Source organism: Ovis aries, chromosome 13 (assembly GCF_016772045.2).
Source record: "Ovis aries strain OAR_USU_Benz2616 breed Rambouillet chromosome 13, ARS-UI_Ramb_v3.0, whole genome shotgun sequence".
Taxonomy (NCBI): domain Eukaryota; kingdom Metazoa; phylum Chordata; class Mammalia; order Artiodactyla; family Bovidae; genus Ovis; species Ovis aries.
Genome location: NC_056066.1, coordinates 10,476,979 through 10,496,036, shown reverse-complemented (window position 1 = coordinate 10,496,036; position 19,058 = coordinate 10,476,979). Strand labels below are relative to the sequence as shown.

General features: G+C 44.9%; 1 protein-coding gene across 1 annotated transcript; it reads right to left on the bottom strand.

Annotated features, from left to right (window-relative positions):
- Positions 1-397: 397 nt before the first annotated feature.
- Positions 398-13,211, bottom strand: NANP (N-acetylneuraminic acid phosphatase). Its single transcript, XM_027976496.3, has 2 exons — positions 13,042-13,211; positions 398-6,439 (listed from the first exon to the last, which is right to left on the bottom strand). Exons 1-2 carry the CDS (start codon positions 13,129-13,131, stop codon positions 5,783-5,785), a joined length of 747 nt encoding a protein of 248 aa, XP_027832297.1. The 5' UTR covers positions 13,132-13,211; the 3' UTR covers positions 398-5,782.
- Between the last annotated feature and the right edge of the window lie 5,847 nt (positions 13,212-19,058).

The following is a 19,058-nucleotide window of genomic DNA, read 5'->3' as shown; positions in this document are numbered from 1 at the left end:
GGTTACACGCATGTTTCCTCAAATTCTTTTATGTCTGACTACCTGGTGCTTCAAACGTGGTCCCTGCGTTTTCTTTGATCTGCATACTGTCCAGCACTTGCCTGGGGAGGTATCTGCCGGGCTGGGCGGGGGACTGGCTGGGGCCAGGCTCTCACACCATGCCATCCACACTGTCTCACCCACTGCGGCGTGTGCCCAGGGTGCTGACTGTTCTGCTGCGGCTCCATGTTTATCATTCCTACAGGGAGGAGTCAGCCAACTGATCCACAAAATTTGCGCATTCCAAGGAGTTAAAGGTAACAAACGGTGCTGTTTTCAGAGGAGCACTGTAAATCTTATTTCAACGACATCTGCTGGACACTCAGTGAAGAACCATATGTGTGATTTTCAAAGCGTATTTTGTCAATCATTATTTTATTTACTTTATTATGTTTTCAAGCACACATTTCAAGCTTGGGAGATGTACAAAAAGATTACCTCTAATTATTAGGAACTCAGTATTATACGGGTGATATTAAACCAACAAATAAACCATCACAAAATTTAACTTTGAAATTATTAAAAGCTTGGGTTGAGGATATTATCCATTGATCAGCCTGATGCCCAGGAAAAAAAAAGTCATGACATCTTCCAGGAAATCCATGAAAATAACTGTATTGTCAATGTCATATATGTGAAGAGTGGTTTAAAATAGACAGTTTTGACCTACCAAGGTCATGTGACTTTTCCGTACCTTTCTTTTTGGCCACACCTTGCAGCCAGTAGAATCTTAGTGCCCTGACTAGGGATTGAACCTGGGCCCCGGCAGTGAGAGCACCGAGTTCCAACCACTGGCCCACCAGGGAATCCCTGTTAACTGTTAAACTTCACCATAAAAGTATAAACTGAATGGATTATATTCAGAAGGGTCTTATTATGAAGAAATCTGAGTTTAAGTCTTAGAAGTGATCATAGGAACATAGTTGCCTATCAAAATAAATATCTTATGTATAAGCAATGTTGAAAATTCAGCAACATAGGACCATAACAAGCCCTCCCATCACAATCAAAGTCAAAGAAGAAATGTATACAAGAATACAGAGAATGAGGAAGTTGGGGAAGAGATCTTAAGAAATAAGCTGCATATATAATTCTTTTTAAGTTTCAAGCATGCTGTAAATCTCCAGCTCAAATGAGTGGCTTTTCTCACTGTGGGTAGTGACTATGGGGCGCAGGGCTAGTTTTGTGGGGCTTGACCTACACTGAACATAGACTGGATAGGCTTCCACAATAAAGGCGAAAGAACGGAGTATGCATCTAATACTGCTTCTATGCCAAACCCAATGGAAACTATCATAAAGGAATTTAAACACACACACACACACACACGAACTGGGAAAACAGGCGCTGACGGCAAAATTATGGAAGCCAAAAAGCATGGGGACAAGTGGCAAAGGGTTTAGTAGATGCAAGAAAGTAGAGACTAGAGCAGCAATGGGAAACGCTGAGAAGCCACGAGCTGCACAGCTACCCCTTCAAACATTCAGGCACGGAAACCGCCAGATACCTCAGTCCTCAAGAAGAGAGCGAGCTGAGCTAAGGGTGATGGGGAAAAGGTGCCCCAAATATCCACGGAGGGAACTCCCTGGGAGTCCAGTGGTTAGGCCTTGGCACGCTCACTGCAGGGTTTGATCCCTGGGTCGGGGAACTAAGACCCCATAAGCCACGCAGCACTGCCCCACCCCCCTCAAAAAAAAAAAAGTGGTAAAGAAAACATGCAGATACAAATAGATCCCTGGATCCTTGCCCCCTCCAACCTGGTCCTCACTCAACAGAAGTCATGATGCGTCTCTGGAACAAAAACAGAGGGGCACCACACACAACTGGGCTCAGGAACAACCAGAGATTAAGTGACCATACGCGTTGTCACACCTCCCCACTCAGCTCCCAGGGGCTGACATCAGACCTCTACTCAGTCAGGAGTCAGAGACTCTTCTCTAGGAAACCAGACCAAGAGGAAAAACCTTCGAACCCCAGGGGTTTTTCAAGTAACTGCCTACCAAGCACCCTTCGGAAAAGGAACCTCTGGGTATACAAGCCCCATCCATCCCTGCAGAGCTTCTAGTCGAGCATTTTCATTCCTGTCTTACTTGTGATACGTGAGGTTCACTGGGCATTTGAGGAAAGCCTCTCACGTGCACAAACAGACCCAGATAAACAGAAGACAGCAACATGGAAGATACAGTGGATTCTTGGATTCTTCAAAAACGTAAAAAAAAAAAAAAAAAATTTCCACTCAAACCAAAAATAAATGCTATTAAGAACATTTTCTTAAAACTGAAAAAACTTGGAAATTAAAATACGTAATGGCAGGCAGGAAAAAAAATCAGTGAGACTGAAAGGTAAAGCTGAAGGGGTCTTTCAGAAAGTGGAACAAAGTAAGAGATGGAAAACTGGGAGGAAAAAGGAAACAAAGCGCAGCGGCAGGAGAGGAGGTCCAATTCCTGACGAGCGGGAGGTCCACAGAGTGGGAAACACAGGAGCAGAGCGCTTATCAATTAAGTAAGGACATTCTTCTAGGACTGAAGAACGTCAGGTTTTGTTTGAAAAGGTTCAAGAGTGCCCAGGACAGAGGATGCAAACACAGCAAGGGAAATCACGGACCACTGAGGGGGGAGAAACAAAGTTCTAAGAGCTCGAAGAGAAAAAAACAGGGTCACAAAGTGGCCGCTAGGCCACAGAGCAGTGCCTTTGAAATTCTGAGTGACCTCTGGCTACATGCTGTTAAACTATCAATGCTGGGAGAATAAACGCATGTTCGGACACTTGCGATTTGATCTCATCTTTACAGGGAAACTCCTCAAGGATACATGCCACCAAAGGGGGAACAAATCAAGAAAGGGATGTCACAGGGCACAGGACATCTAACGTGAGAGGTGAAGGGAATCGCTGAGATGGGGTATGCCCCAAAAGAGGGCAGGCGGATGGAGCAGAGGAAGGGCTTCACAGCTGTCCCGACCTCAACGCGGACAACATGCAAGTCAGCAGAACCATCGCCTTTATCAACAGTGGATGGCTGAGCTCAAAGCTCCTAACAGGAACAACTGACAGAAGCTTCATGACTTTTAAAATCAGTATCTTAGCAAGATCATTGCTTTCTAAAATCAAAAAAGCAGAAATAGAAAGCTGACTGAATCAGAGGAATTCTATACACTCACACCTACCTATATACACAGATACACAGCAAAGCGCTGACAGAAGAGGCCTTTCTAGGGTAGGCGGGTTGCTGGAAAAGAGATGAGATGGACGTTTTGCTATTCACGCATTCATTCTTTGACTTGCGTACCACAAACAGGACTTGTTCCAAAATGAAAAAAAATACATTCCATTTCAAAAAGGATGGAATGAAAAAATCCTGAGCATCATGCATAGCAAGGAAGTAGCTTTGTTTGTTAAACAGGTAAAACTATGTCAAATGTACACACATTGAGTCAATGTTCACCATACATGTGTGTAATGGATTGTGACAGAAAACGTTTCCTATCGTGGGCTGCAAAGAAATCTGACAGTGCTAAGTCGAGCACCTCTGCAGCTGAAAAACTGTCTTTCCTAAAATATCACGTCACTGGGTCCTGGGCACTACCGTATCTCGGATATTCGTGCGCCAGTGGGCGGATGAGTGAATGGAACCAGAAAACAGCCAGCCTTGTGTCAGCGTTCCACAGGCACGGCCCGCTCATAGCTACGAGGCATTCCTCCGTAACGACAGTGTTTGGGCGAGCCTCTGGACAACTGAGAATCTGTGGCTTTCTAGGCATGTGGGGAACTATGAAAAACAATTAAGAATTATTTTAAAACAAACCCCAAAAGAACATTATTAATAAAATAATAGGTCTATTCTAAGATTTCTTAATATCTTCTGTAACATTCCACTCAGAATGCAGAAAGCCAAAGTTCTTCCCTAAGGATGGGTGCAAAGGGAAAGTAATAATACATTACAAGAAACGCAATTATGTCATTCCCCACCAGATCACTTTTGTTGAAGAACTGCTCACTTAGCAACTGAGGTGCCCACCTGTTGAGATCTGCAAGAGATCCCAGGAACTGGGAGCAATGAGCCCTCTCAGGCAGCATAATGAACGCAAGTGCCTGGACTGTCTCATGGGCAAAGTGAAAGGACAAACCCTCAGCATCACACTCGCCCCCCTGAGAAATGACACACAAAACCACTTTCCTATCAACAGCCTTCAACTTAACAATTTAAAACATCTACACTGCAACTGAGGTCACATGGGCACCACACCTAGAAGAGTTTTACACAAACATTCCCTGTTCACAGGCGTTCAGTTTTGGAGCAACAACAATGCTCTTCACAGTCAAGGGCACAATCACATTTTTAAAAATTAAGAATGGGATGCATAACAGGCACTTGCGCCATGGCAAGGAGCCCTGCTCCTGGCAGAACACCTGAAGGAGCCTTTCTATATACGCCCAAACAACTGAACACTTCACAGTAGCAGTTTCCTATACAAACGTTAAAAAAAATAAACAGTACCCCACCAAAAACAACCCAGACCAGTATTTCTTCTTTCCTTAATTAACCTTTTTATTCCAGGTACGGTTGGTGAAATCATGAGACTTTCTAGCCTCCTGGTCTTGAGAAGTTTTTCAAGTTGCAGGATGCCTCACTTTGGACTTTTAACCAGTAAGTTCAAAGCAAACCCTGAAATGGCTATAGAAATTTGTGACACAATGACAGTTCCCAAAATTTGAAAAACAGGAGATTTAAGGCAGATGATAACACCAAAAACAGTCAAGTATTAAAATGGCACCCTGGAAATGGTTAAGAGTACAATCTAACCTTCCATCGGTTTTCACCATATGGGAAACTATCCTGTCCGGAGACACCAGATGAGGCACAGCATGATTGGGACGCACCAAGGCGACCCCCTCTGATGTGTTCACAGAAGACCAACCTGGGGCCACGTGGCCTGCACTCCCGCACAGCGAGACTGACCGGCCCCTCAACCCGGCCGCGTTCCTGGGAAAAGACAGTGCAAGTACTTCCCCAAGAGGCAAAGACTAACAGGAACCTATACACTCACTCGAGAAAGATGGGAAAACGTTACGGAAAAGGAGCACTGTATTTTGAGTTTAACAGCTTTTTTACTGGAAGAATTTATTGGTCACATACACACCATAGGAAATCTATCCCCTCCCCCCACAAAAAGGTAAGGCAGAAAAATTAGATTCATAAGAGAAGTATACATTCAAAGTAGGCAAAAATATGGTGCATGTTTTTAAAACAGAAAAATATGAAAATAATTTCACTATGAAATGCTTTGATTGGCATGTAACTTGGTACTTACTTCATATCAACCAGATCCAACTGCTCTAATATATCTCTATTATATATGTTTCAGAATAGCTATTTTTTTAAATCTATTTTTAAGCCAAAGCATAAAATCTGTATTTGTGCTTCCATGAACAAATCATCTTCCTTGGTATCTTCAGAGATCCAAGATGCTAACAGATTAATAAAATAAATTTTTTTTTTTAATCTCAAGCCACAGATTAACAAATATACTTCTTCAAAGTTTCCTGGATGACACTGCTAAAAGTAACTTGTATTAATGTACTCTGGATTTTCAGATATAAATACCAGTCAATGGTTGGTTGGCCATTACATGACAGCTGTAATTATCCTTAGAACTGGGTCACAGTATAGAGAATGCCTTAACTTTTCTTAGCTGGAACCCTGTAATTTGACCCTAAAATTCGTAAGTATACCGTTTTCTGTGCTTTAAGTGGACACACTGACTTTGCAGTCTATGCTGTGTAAGAGGGCAGGTAACTCTAGCACAGAAGAAACGATATAATGTGGTGTGGGGGATGACTTCAGGGGCACCATCCCATTTTTATTTATCCAGACTGTTGCCTTCAGCCCTGCATTGAGGCCTCCTTGTATATCGGTTTCCAGCGTGTCACCAACCATCACACAGTCCCCAGGCTGTACCCCGAGGAGGTCACAAGAGTAATAAAATATGGAAGGGGCCGGTTTCTCCTCCTTCTGCTCTCCACCCACAACAATAGCGTCAAAATAGGACTGACAAGCACAAGCCTCAATCTTCTCCCGCTGGGTCTGCCGTTCTCCGTTTGTCAGTAAGAGAAGGCGGACCTCCTTCCGAAGTTCAGTGAGCATGGCTTTGACCTCTTCGGCCAGTGTCATGTGCTGTAAACGTGTAGATTTCCACAGGAAATAACATTCTTCAGCTAATTTCCTATTGGCTGCACCGCCTTTGGTTTCCTGGATTGCTTCTTCCCAGTGTGAAGTCCTGAGGTCAGTAATGCACGTATTAGAAGGATGAAAGCATTCCTTGCTGAGTTTAACTTGAACTTTGTTGCAGATGATTTCAGCCTCTTCTTTGTAATGGTATTTTGATTGTAAGAGCTTTATCACCTAAATAAAGGAAAATAACTCCATCAACACACTTCATGTCTTCAATACCCATGTCCTCAGAAGCTGTGAGCCTATAAACCAAGAGCAAAGACAGACTCTAACTCCACTCCTGACTCGGGATGCTCCACTGCCACATCGTTTCTGGTGGGGAAAGAGCACCATGGGACTTCCCTAGTGGTCCAGGGGTTAAGAATCTGCCTGTCAATGCAGGGGACATGGGTTTCATCCCTGGTCCAGGAACTAAGAGCCTACATGCCGTGGGGCAACAAGGCCCACGTACACCACAGCTCTGGAAGCCCGTGCACTCTAGAGCCTGTGCTCCGCAATGAGAAGCCCACGTACCACACCTAGAGAGTAGCCCCCACTCTCCGCACCTAGCGAAAGCCCGCTCACAGCAACGAAGACCCACACAGCCAAAAGTGAGCAATTAAAAGTTCAAAACACAAACAAACAAACAAAACACCAGAGTGAAGATTTCTCAACATTTCCAGACAATTCATTCACATTCACACACACACACACACACACACACACACACACACACACACACACTCCCTCCCCACCCCCCGACTTCTTCTAAGGAGATTCTTTACATACAGCTACAAAAATCCCTCATTTGTCAGCTTAAGTCTGTCACCTTTTATTCTGCTCATGAAGACATGAAAATAAAACTGTGCTTATATTTAGTAAAATATATAAAATTTCTAACCACCAATATTTAGACTCTTCCCAGATATAAGGCTACTTCACCTAACCTCTCCTCATCTATCTCTATTTTATCTTTTGAAGCCCTATTAACTAACCACCATATAACAGGGGACCCAATTCTGTACTTTTAAAAACGTGCGTGTGTAGTCCCCATGGAATCAAGCATGTTCTGTGATTTCAGCAGGCTAATGACAGTGGTTCTTCCGAACTTACTTTTCCAGATAAAAAACTTCAAGTAGTTCTGAGTCTCCCTCTTTGTCACACTGGTTCTGAATCCTTAACACAATCCCTCTTAGGATCCCACAGCTCTTTACTTTGGCTTTTCATCATACGAGGTTCTTACCATGTGGCCTGTTTGCTAACATTTTCTGACTCTGATGTGGCAAGCATTATGCTCAAAGCTCACCTATGCTATTTCTAATCTCTTCTACAACTCCCCAAGGGGGCTTCCCTCTTGAGATGAGAGAAAGGAAGCTTAGAACCGATAAAGAACCTGACCCAGCTGAGACTGAAGCCCGTGCTTGCCTACCTCCACAGGCCACATGTGTACCTTCATACTATGTATTCAGCGCTGGAGACTGGGCCCCTCGTTCTCACGACATTATCTGATGAGGACAATAATCATCACAAACGCTGGGTTGAGTGCCCTGAGAGTCACATGAAAAACGAACTAAATGGTAAGAGGCGACCCCAGGGCTGTTGGGTAAAGAGGGTAGAGGAAGAAACATTTAAACCAAGGCATTCCCAAGCCCAAAGGTGGGGACAGGAGGAGGAGAAGAGCATTCTAGAAAGAACAGCACAAAGACCCAGTACTTGGGCTTTTGTGAGCCGGGCAAGCTGGAAGCCAAGTTCAGCCGCGGTGGAGACCGCGTGACGGAGGGTGCCAGGTGAGGCTGGAGCAGTGCTGCCAAATGCCCAGGCTCACCTCACTGCCACTGGCGCCACTGGCCTCCTCCGCAAGGACCTGGGCTTCTCGGCCCAAGAGCCGCATGCCTCCACACAGGCACACGGGCTGGAGCCAGAGGACAGCCCGAGGAGTAGGTCTCAACCAGTAAAAAGCAGAAACTGGTGGGTAGATGTCACAGCTCCCTTGGCCCTTCGGAGGGAGAGTGGCATATGTCTGCATGTGTCTCCTAGAGTCCCAAGCCGTGCACACTGTTACCTGCTCCTCGGAAGGGTCTGTGTTAGATTCTTCCCCTTTCCTGTCTGACTCCGCCATCCCCTGCAGTGCTTCCTAAGCGCCAAGTGAATTACTTGCACTTGGGAGTGTAAATAATTCAATTACTTGAAGTCTCTGTACTGGGGACTTCCGGGGAAAGCTGATCAGCCGCGGCACTTCTGGATCTTTGAGGATGAGCGCAATACACATGGTTGGGGCTAAAATCTTCCTGTTGTTGAAGCAAAGCAGTCAAACAAGTGTTCCCTAAACTCTACAGGGAATAAATGATCTGCTATTCAGGCCAGACACTCAGTTCACCTGCTGAAAAGGGGAAAGAGCTGAATAGACCCCTTCTTCCTGTAATAGCTAAGAAAAGCCTTACTAGTGCAGTGAAAATATACCAACCCTAAGAATTTTAGGTAAAGGCAGAACATTGAAATGTTTTGCTTTATAAAGTTAAATTTCAATGAACCAATCCACCCAGCAACGCTGCTGCTATACAATAAAAGGACACAGGCCTCGAGGACTCCACAGTACTCCTGATTCAACAGGAACCGGCTCATTGTTCATTGGGTTAGAGCTCCCAATAAAGATTCAGTTTCCTGTAAACTGTAATTGGCAATTCATTAAATACATTTCTGGAATATGAAAAAGCCAATTAGCTTACCTTAAAGGGAGATTCTTGCAGAGGCATGGCATATGGATCCCAAGTTTCAAAGCTGCTTCCCATTACATTCCCTGATTTAACTTTGCCACAATGACTAATTACATATTCATTTGGAATAACTAGTAGTATTTAAACAGTATTAACATCTTTTGGGGAAAAAAGTTTATCAGTCATTTACATATTATTATTAAACAGAAATAACATCTAAAGTGAATTAGTCCACATTATTGGTGCAAACTCACCAAACATCTGCACTGAGAAAAGGGAAGGTTTAATTGAACTCGACAGAGATGGACAAAAAAGATCTCTGATTTAGAGGCATGACGACATCTTGTGTAAGGGCCTACAATCTTGTGTAAGGGCATCCTGGGCAGGCCTGAGGAGGGTTCTGCGGAGAACGAGGCCACTAGACACTTACAGGCCCGATGAAGGGAGAAGGTAGAGCAACATAAACTCAAACTCCATCTCCTTCCAGACTCTATTTAAGGTTAACACATATAGAAAGGAAACACTGCCCTACCTCCTGCTTTCCAGACCCAGAATTAAAGTTACCACCATCAGTACTAATGTGTGCGTTAAGTTGCTTCATTGTGCCTGACTCTTTGCAACCCTATATCCTGCCAGGTTCCTCTGTCCATGGGATTCTCTAGGCAAGAATACTGGAGTGAGCTGCCATTTCTCACTCGAGGGAGTACTCATGTTTAGATATGATTTAAAAAGACTTTTTTTGAGGCCTAGTGTGCGAGCCATACAACACATATGATTAAGATATGAAGTGGCTGAATTCTAAATAAAACTTACAAATAACATGCTCACAAAACATGATGGCTGCATACAGACTAACCAAGTCAACCAGTTTTCCTGTTATTTTTAGTTCAAGACTTTGTTCAAATATCACGTACTCCATGTGGCCTAACCTCACCAACCTATTTTGAAACGGCAATTCTTTCTCCCCTCCACCTAACATATTTGTAAATAAAAGCACATTTATTATGTTGACTGTCATCCCCATTGGAAAGTAAACTAAAAAATGCAGGAATACTTTTTGCTTTGTTCTCTGAGAAACCTCAATTTTCTGGAGGCTTCCGCTTGAGTTGTTGCTTAGTTGCTAAGTTGAATCTGACTCTTTTGCAACCCCATGGACTGCAAGGCTCTTCAGGTTCCTCTGTCCATGGATTTCTGCTTGAGTGGTAACACTGAAATACAGGCCTGAAGTGGGTGGAAAAAAAGTAGCTTTCCCAGATGACTAAAAAAAACAGTAATAAAACTAATAGCCAATATTCTGTAATAACTGTAAATGGAAAGTAACCTTTAAAACCTGTATAAAAAATTTTTAAAAGAGGTTGGAAAAAGAAAAAATAATATTTATTTAGTCAGTATGGGCTTCGCTGGCGGCTCAGACGGTAAAGAACTCACCTGTAATGCAGGAGACCAAGGTTCCATTCCTGGGTCATCCCCTGGAGAAGGGAATGGCAACTCACTTTGGTATTCTTGCCTGGAGAATCCCATGGACAGAGGAGCCTAGTGGGCTACAGTTTATGGGTCGCAAAGAGTCGGACAGAACTGAGTGACTAACACCCAAACACATAGTCAGTACAAGATTCCTTCTCCTCAAGCCCAAGGCAATGGCTGGACTTTTCCCCTTCCTCCTTTCATAAGTCATTCAGAGTGACTCAGAAAGCTGGTATGTTACTTTTAACTAGGCCAACATCTGTGGCTGTTGTATTCTTATGGGATAAAGCGATCCTGGATCCTTGTATAGTTAATCCTTGTATAGTTAATAGCATTTCACAGGATGTTTACAAAGGAAACAGAAAGAGAAACAAGTCTGGAAAAATGAACTTTTATACATCCATTCAACATTCATTCAACATTTACCATGTGTCAAACAAGATAAATGAGTTTGTCTCCTCTTTAGAAGCTCACTACTGGCACTTCCCTGGCAGTCCAATGGTTAAGAAAGTGAGTTTCCAATGCAAGGGGCAAGTGTCCAATTCCTGGTCAGGGAACTAAGATCTTACAAGCCTCACAGTGAGCTGCCCCGCTCCCTCCTAAAAAAGGAAATTCACTATTTAGTTGTGGGCATGTGAGCTGCAAAAATTAACTGTAGTATCCTTTGACAAGAACATTAAAAGACATATGAAAATACAGAGCTGGTATAAGGGAGGGTGTAAAGACCAAGGAGAAATACAATCTGACTTTTGTTTTTAAAATTTCTCTGTGGTAGGAATGTGGAGGAAGCGGACACAGTAAGCCTGGAATCAAGATCACAGCAACAGTCTAGACGAGCAACAAGTCCAGCTTTAACTAAGTCAAGGGCATCGGGGATATCCAGGAGGGCACAGACTTAGAGACAGAGTGGACAGTAGTACAATTCTGGAACACTGGCCTCTAGGTACTTCTCATACATTACATTAAACCTAGCAGATGGGGTTTCTGAGAACTAATACCACTACTCAAAATATCACTATTGAAAGATCTGAGAGTTAGAGGGGTTAAATAACTTGTTTGGGTGCTTTCAGCTAGGTATGGAGGAAAACTGTGATTCAAACTCAACTGTCTCATTTTATGTATTTATTTATATTTATTTTTTGGACAAGCCATATGGCTTGTGGGATCCTAGATTCCCGCCCAGGGATTGGGCCCCCACCCTTGGCTGAAAGCACAGAGTCCTAACCACTAGGTCGCCAGGGAATTCCCTCAACTGCCTGATTTTTAAAGCCTACACTCCTGGCCTATAGCAAGAATTGGACTAAAACATTGATTTAATTACAACACATTGGACTTGGCCTGCCGAGAACACACAGGTAAGTATGTACAGTCTGCAGGGAGATACTGGAGGCAATATATGAGGGGTTGGTGCTCCTGAGGTCACGATCAAAGGTGTGAAGATGGAAAGGTCAGTCAATACTGTGTAATGCCTCAGTAAAGTTATTAAAATAGACTTAAAATGTCCAAGATTCTATCAATTTAGGAGGTGCCTAATGATTGCTCTTTTTTTACTTAAAAAATGGACATATCTTTGCTTTCTTTTTTGCAAAAACTGTATAAAAAATTGTTAACATTTTTCCAGTGTATATTTTGGAGAATCACTCTGCTAAACTATTATACACATTATAATTAATTCCCAAAAGTAGTCTTTTGAAGTTGGCCCTAGTGTTGTACTATAACACAGATAAGAAACTCAGGCTCTGCATTGAATTATCTGCCCCAGATCTCAGAGCAAACTGTGGAGCCAATATGATTAAAGACTGATTACACTCTTATGGAGAATAAGCGAATGTTAAATAAAGACATCTTTATTAACAAATAATAATAATAAACAAGAGTATTGGACAGATCCGAAAACGCACCAGGAGGGTAATGCACCTAGAAAGAGGACGAAGAAGCTGAAGATCCAGGGAGACACAACTTAACTAACAAAGCATGAAGTGGGCGGGGCACGAAGGGTTGGAAGGATCAGGCTCCGAAAGTGGGCTTTTCAGATATGGTAATCCTTCGTTTATTTCCCTTAAAGCTGAATGCAGACAAACGCAAGCAAGGGTGGCTTCGGGTCTCGAAAGGAACGGGAAAAGGCTGAAAGAGCATCAGTCGGTACGGGAAGCGGAGGGTGCCGCTTCTGAGCAAGACCTCGTGAAAGTAAACGTGCTGAGGGTCACACTCACCGCCGGGACACCTGAGTGAAGCGCTCAGGCTCCAAGGTCCAGCGCACACAGCGCCGGGGGCCCACACTCCCGCGGCCAGGCCGGGAGCGCTGGGTGCGCGCGCGTCCCGGCAGCTCCAAACCCGCCCCGACAGGAAGCCAGGCGCCCCGCGCGCGGCAGCCGCTCGCCGCGGCGGCAACCCTGCCCTCGTGGCAGTTCAGCGACACCCTTCCGGGAGCCCGCGCGCCGCGAGCGCCGTCCGCTCGCAGACGCCCTCGCCCTCCGCGCGGGGCGGCCGGCACACGCGGCCTCCGGGGTGAGGGGCCCCGACGCGCAAGGGGCAGACGGGGCAGTGCCAGGGGCCCGAGGGGCGAGCGCGCGGGGCGCGGAGCTCGCCGAAGGGAAGCAGGAGACAGGACGTTACCTCCAACATGCCCTTCCGACTCGCGCCGGCCGTGTCGATGAGCGTGTTGTCCAGGTCGAAAAAGACTGCCCGCACTCGGCTCAGCCCCATACCGCCGCCGCCAGCGCGACGCGCAAAGTAGCCGCCGCCGCCGCCACTGCCGCTGCCACCGCGCGCGCCTGCGCGAACCTGGCCCGCGGACGGGAAGGCGAGGGCGGAGCCGGGAGGCAGCCCGACCCTTCCGCACCGGCGCTCAGCTCCCGCGAGAGGTCTGCAGACCTGAACCCTCCGGAACGCTGAGGTCCCGCGAGACCCCGGCATCGCGCTCTCTGAGGTGCGCGGAGAACTCCTCACCCGGCTTCGGCTCTTCTGAGTGGGGCGTGTGCGAGGTGGTCGGGGGCGCCGATTCCTTCTTTGTGCCTGTTTCTGCTTAACTCGGAGAACGATCAGAAACCTCAGAGATGCAGATGACACCACCCTTATGGCAGAAAGCTAAGAGGAACTGAAGAGCCTCTTGATGAAAGTGAAAGAGGAGAGTGAAAAAGTTGGATTAAAACTCTACATTCAGAAAAGTAAGATCATGGCATCCGGTTCCGTCACCGCGTGGCAAATGGATGGGGAAGCAATGGAAACAGTGAGAGACTATTTTCTTGGGCTCCAGAATCACTGCAGATGGTGACTGCAGCCATGAAATTAAAAGACGCTTACTTCTTGGAAGAAAAGTTATGACCAAACCTGCTGTTAAGTCGCTTCAGTCGTGTCCGACTCTGTGCGAACCCATAGACGGCAGCCCACCAGGCTCTGCAGTCCCTGGGGTTATCCAGGCAAGAGCGCTGGAGTGGGTTGCCATTTTCTTCTCCAATGCATGGAAGTGAAAGTGAAGTCGCTCGGGCTCCTCCGTCCTTGGGATTTTCCAGGCAAGAGTACTGGAGTGGGTTGCCATTGCCTTCTCCATGACCAACCTAGACGGCATATTAAAAAGCAGAGACATTGCTTTCCCAACAAAGGTCCATCTAGTCAAGGCTTTGGTTTTTCCAGTAGTCATGTATGGATGTGAGACAATTGCAAACAATTGTAGATCTGATTGGAAAGGGTGATATTTATCTGATATCTAAGGAGACATATATTTTGTAGGGGAAAACCAAATTTTTTTCCCCTCTCTGGGTGAAGAGCCCTAAAGTACAAACATGCACATAGTTGAAGATCAAGAACTACTGCTTGGAGGAATGGAGGAGCATTTGACTTTTTTCTAGCTCACTTGATGAGAATGAGGATTTGGAAGTATTGATACCATAGAAACAGGACTCCCTAGGATGAGAACATGATGTGAGGCCATAATCTAATGCACTGTGATATGTGATCTCTTATTCCAGTATGAAACAGGGATTCTAAAAAGGGAGGCAAAAATTTGTCTTTTGGAGACAATGGAAATTAATCAGTGTGCAAAATGCAATGTGCCACGTGGTTAAACAAAATAATGGGAGTGTGAGCCTAGGCAAATTAGTTAGGTAATAAACAATCTACAGATCTCTAAATAGCATTATGGCTAAATAAAGCAATTCAAAAGAATAAGATAAACCTATATACAGTCACATGTTATGATCCTTTGATGTATTTGGTGAAAAATATAATCTGCATACAGAGATTTTTTTTCCTTTTTTTTTCTTTTTCGCTCAGTCCTGTCTTGACTCTTTGCCACCACATGGACTAAACAGTACAGGGAATTCTGCAGGCCAGAATACTGGAGTGGGTAGCCTTTCCCTTTGCTGGGGGATTTTCCAAACCCAGGGCTCGAACCTGGGTTCAATACATTCACAGATAGTACAATAATATTTATGAAAAAGATACCCTTGCATATATCTGGACCTGCTTGCAAATGCAAAGAAAACGGTTTGTAAGGATAAACTCCCACTTTTTAACACTTCGATTAAGAAGAGGAACATGAAAAAAAAAAGGAACGTGATAGAAGGAAGTTTTAGGACTGCGCTTTGGGTTCTTCTATTCCCACGTTTTATTTTATGCATCTACTTCAAATTTTTTACAAAGAGAACATTGTGTCTGTAAAGAATAACTAAATGAGGTGTACCAGGTTCACCAAACCCTTACCTGAGAACCATGCTTCTGGGTGATACCCTTGAAGTTAAAATCTGCCACTTAGAACACAGGGAAAATCTGTGCCTTTTGTGTGTGGGTGTGTGTGTGAGTGTGTGTGTCTGTGAACAAGCCAGATTCTCCCAGTCACTTCTGAGTCACATAAGCACTCATTTCATTCACCTTTAAGAAGTGCTTCTTGTACTAACTAAATCCTGAGAAGATGGGTGCCAGGGACAAATTTGGGGCTAATTAAAGCATGGCATGTGGTCCCATCACTTTATCACTTTATGGCAAATAAATGGGGAAACAATGGAAACGAGAGACTTTATTTCCTTGGGCTCATCAAAATCACTGCAGATGATGACTGCAGCCATGAAACTAAAAGACACTTGCTCCTTGGAAGAAAAGCTATGACTAACCTAAAAAGCATATTAAAAAGCAGAGACATTACTTTGCCAACAAAGGTCTGTCCAGTCAAAGCTATGGTTTTTCCAGTAGTCATGTATGGATGTGAGAGTTGGAGTATAAAGAGAGCTGACTGCTGAAGAACTGATGCTTTTGAACTGTGGTGTTGAAGAAGACTCTTGAGAGTCCCTTGGACTACAAGGAGATCCAACCAGTCCATTCTAAAGGAAATCAGTCCTGAATATTCATTGGGAGGACGATGCTGAGGCTGAAACTCCAATACTTCGGCCACCTGATGCAAAGAACTGACTTATTGGAAAAGACCCTGATGCTGGGAAAGATTGAAGGTGGGAGGAGAAGGGGACAACAGAGGATTAGATGGTTGGAAGGCATCACTACTTCATGGACATGAGTTTGAGCAAGCTCAGTGAGTTGGTGAAGGACAGGGAGGCCTGGCATGCTGCAGTCCATGGGGTCACAAAGAGTCAGACATGAGTGAGCAACTGACCTAAACTGAACCGAGGCTACCACGTGACTGCCAAGGACTCTCTAGCATTCAGGTGCTAGCAGCCCAGGTTCAAACAGACTCGCTTGGAACTTCTCCAGGAAACCGTTGGGTGGGTGGAGAGTGGTGCTCTGTCCCGCAGCTCTTTTCTGATCCTCTGTGCTGTTTGAGAACCTGGTCTTTATTCCTGGAAATGAGCCTTAATCCCTCAAGTTTGCACTGGAATTTGAGCGGGAGGCGGGAAAAGAGCCTGTGTCCAGTCCCAGGGGCCCAGGTTGGAGTCCGAGCCTGACCTGGAGAGAGAGATCTGTCTCCCTGCAGGGCCTGGCCTAGAGCCTGAGATGCCCTTGGCCTTGGGACAAGACCAGGAACCGAGCTTGGCTGGGCGGCGGGGCAGAGCACAGAGCCCCCTCCCGAGTTGCAGCTGAGGCTCCACTACCTCCACCGGTATCGCAGTCTGAGAACCAACTGGCCCAGCTGCCCCGCTGCCACACCAACTGCCTGGAGCCACCGCTGTCTTGGGCCTTCAGTTGGGCTGGAAGGTGAGCTTGCACCCCTGGATCTTCCTGCTGCTGTCCATGGTGTTAATGGCTGTTCTTAGCACTGGCCTGATTTACCTGCCCCATGATGAAGAAGACCTCGAGGAGCAGTACAGCCTGGTAGGGAGCCCTGCCAAGGCTGAGCAATGCTTTGTGCAGGAACATTTCACTGCCAACAACTCTCTCATCTTCATCTCCAGGAAGAGCACTGAGGTGAATTATGCCTCCATCCTAGCGGTCTCCAACACTGAGACACCACTGGAGCTGGAAATTAGAAGAAGTTAGCAAGGTGGAAGGCGCGTGGCAGGCTTTGACTGTGACACAAGACAGCAGAACCCAGATCCCCTACAGCAAGGTATGCACTAAGAACCAGGGCTCCTGTGTCCCCCCACCCACTCTTGTTCGCCTGGAAAAGGAACAGGGGCCTCAACCTGAAAACCTTCACCTTCCCCATCTACAGCCTAGCTGGTCAGATCATCAACCTGGCCAACATCCTGGGAGGATCTTAGGTGAGAGTATGGGGCTGATCCAGGTACTCCTCCAGGCTGAAGCCCTGCGGCTGCAGTACTACCTGAAGACAGGTGAAGGAGAGGAAAATGAACGTAGCAAGGCGTGGATGATCCATTTCTTGATGAAGGTTGGCAGCCTTGGAAACAGTTTGGCCTTGAAGAAGATCAAGGTACCTAGCAGCTGGGGTTAATAGGGAGGCCAGGAGAAGGTGGGAAGGATAAGAAGACTTGTTCCAAGGACCATAGCAGTAGCATTCCCAGATTATCAGATAGAGTCCTTGACTGGAAGCTAGGTGTGCTCTGCTTTATTTGATCCTTAATCCAACTTTCTTAAAATAGCACACTGAAGAAAGCCGCGATAGATTCTAAAAAAGAGTGGATATGTGTATTCCTGATTCACATTGCTGTGCACGTGAAGCTAACACAAATTATAAAGCAACTATACTGCAATATTTTTTTAAAGTAAAAAGAGATAGGACGTAAAAAAAAAAAGCCAAAAATCTTAAATCCTTGGTAACATTCTGGTTAAAAACACAAGTTGTACATTCTCAGGGGAGGTCTGCTCAGTACAGACGTTGCTCTTCCCGTTTAGTTTGGTTTTCTGGTCAAATACTCTGCAATTCTTACTTCCAGTTCAAGCCTTTGCTGTTTCTGGGAGCCCCCTAAACTTTGTTTGAAGTTCATTGGAATAAAAAAACAAAACTTTAAACAAAAGTTTCATGATGTTTTTGAGAAAGAAAGATGAGCATTTAAAAAGTAAATTATAGCATAGGGCCAGGCACATATTATCTGTTCAGTAATTTTGGGGCTGGCAAACCTAATACTCTGAATAAAACTGGCGAAAATGAGAAGACACCTTCTGGAAAAAGCCTTTTAATACTCAGGCCTTTCTGAAATGGTGTTTGTGCAATAAAAATAGTAAAAGATAACAACCTAATAGAAGCTTAGAAAAAGAAATAATGTCACAGTTATTAATGCTTTCACAGTTTTGTATAAGATTCAGATTTTGTATATTCGGGAGTATTAAACTTTAGATTTTTGAGAGAAACTTTGAAAAGCATGCCAGAGATTTGTGGGAAGAAACAAATCTTCATTACCTTCTTATTCTAAAATCATAATCCATAGATTTTTATTTTTCACTGAATTTTAATATTTAAATCAATAAGCTGTAGTGTTTCATTATCATATGTAACACACACAATATCAAAATTGAAAGCTCTTTACCTGAATATATTTTTGTGGCAGGTCCTCTACATGACTTTCCAGACAACTGGAATCTGAGGCAAATTCTATGACAGTGGTGCCCTTGTTTCACTTGGCATGCCTTCTATCATATTATTTGCAATTCTATCATGCTACAGGTAAAACAATTTTATTAGTAAACTCTAAAAAATGTTTTATTGTGATAATAAATATAATGTGTAGATATGTCAGGGGACTATGTAATTTCCTCAGTTCTGTCTTTCCAGAGCAGAGATTTGAAACAGCGGACCAGTGTTACAGCTCTCTTACAGCTCAGAGTTTTGCTCAGCAAGCAAAGGAAAGTACACCCTCAAGGTGTGAGAGCAGGCCAATCCCAAAAGGGAGGCATCCATCCGTCTTGGTTTCCTCTTTGTATACATTTGTCTCTTGCCCCTGAGCCTGCCCTATGGAAACTAGCTAGCTAGCTGGGGGGTAGGGGTCGGGGGTGGAGGGGGGGGTGGGGGGCTGCCGGGGTGGGGGTGGCGGGGCGGGCGCTGCTTTTTTCACCTGAGGTCCTTACTCCAGTCCTCAGATTTTCTTTTGTTCCACTTTCACATGCTTTTTCCTTTCTTTGTCTTTTAGCCACCACCATTTTGGACTCCTTTTTCCTATTTTTCTTATTCTAACTAACATTCCCACCTCAAGAGATAGGAGGCCCATTTCTTAGGGAATAGAGACGTCAAGCTTTCTCTGGCTACTTCCGGCCAAGTTGGGATCGCGAGGGGCACTGGGCCTCCCCCTTTT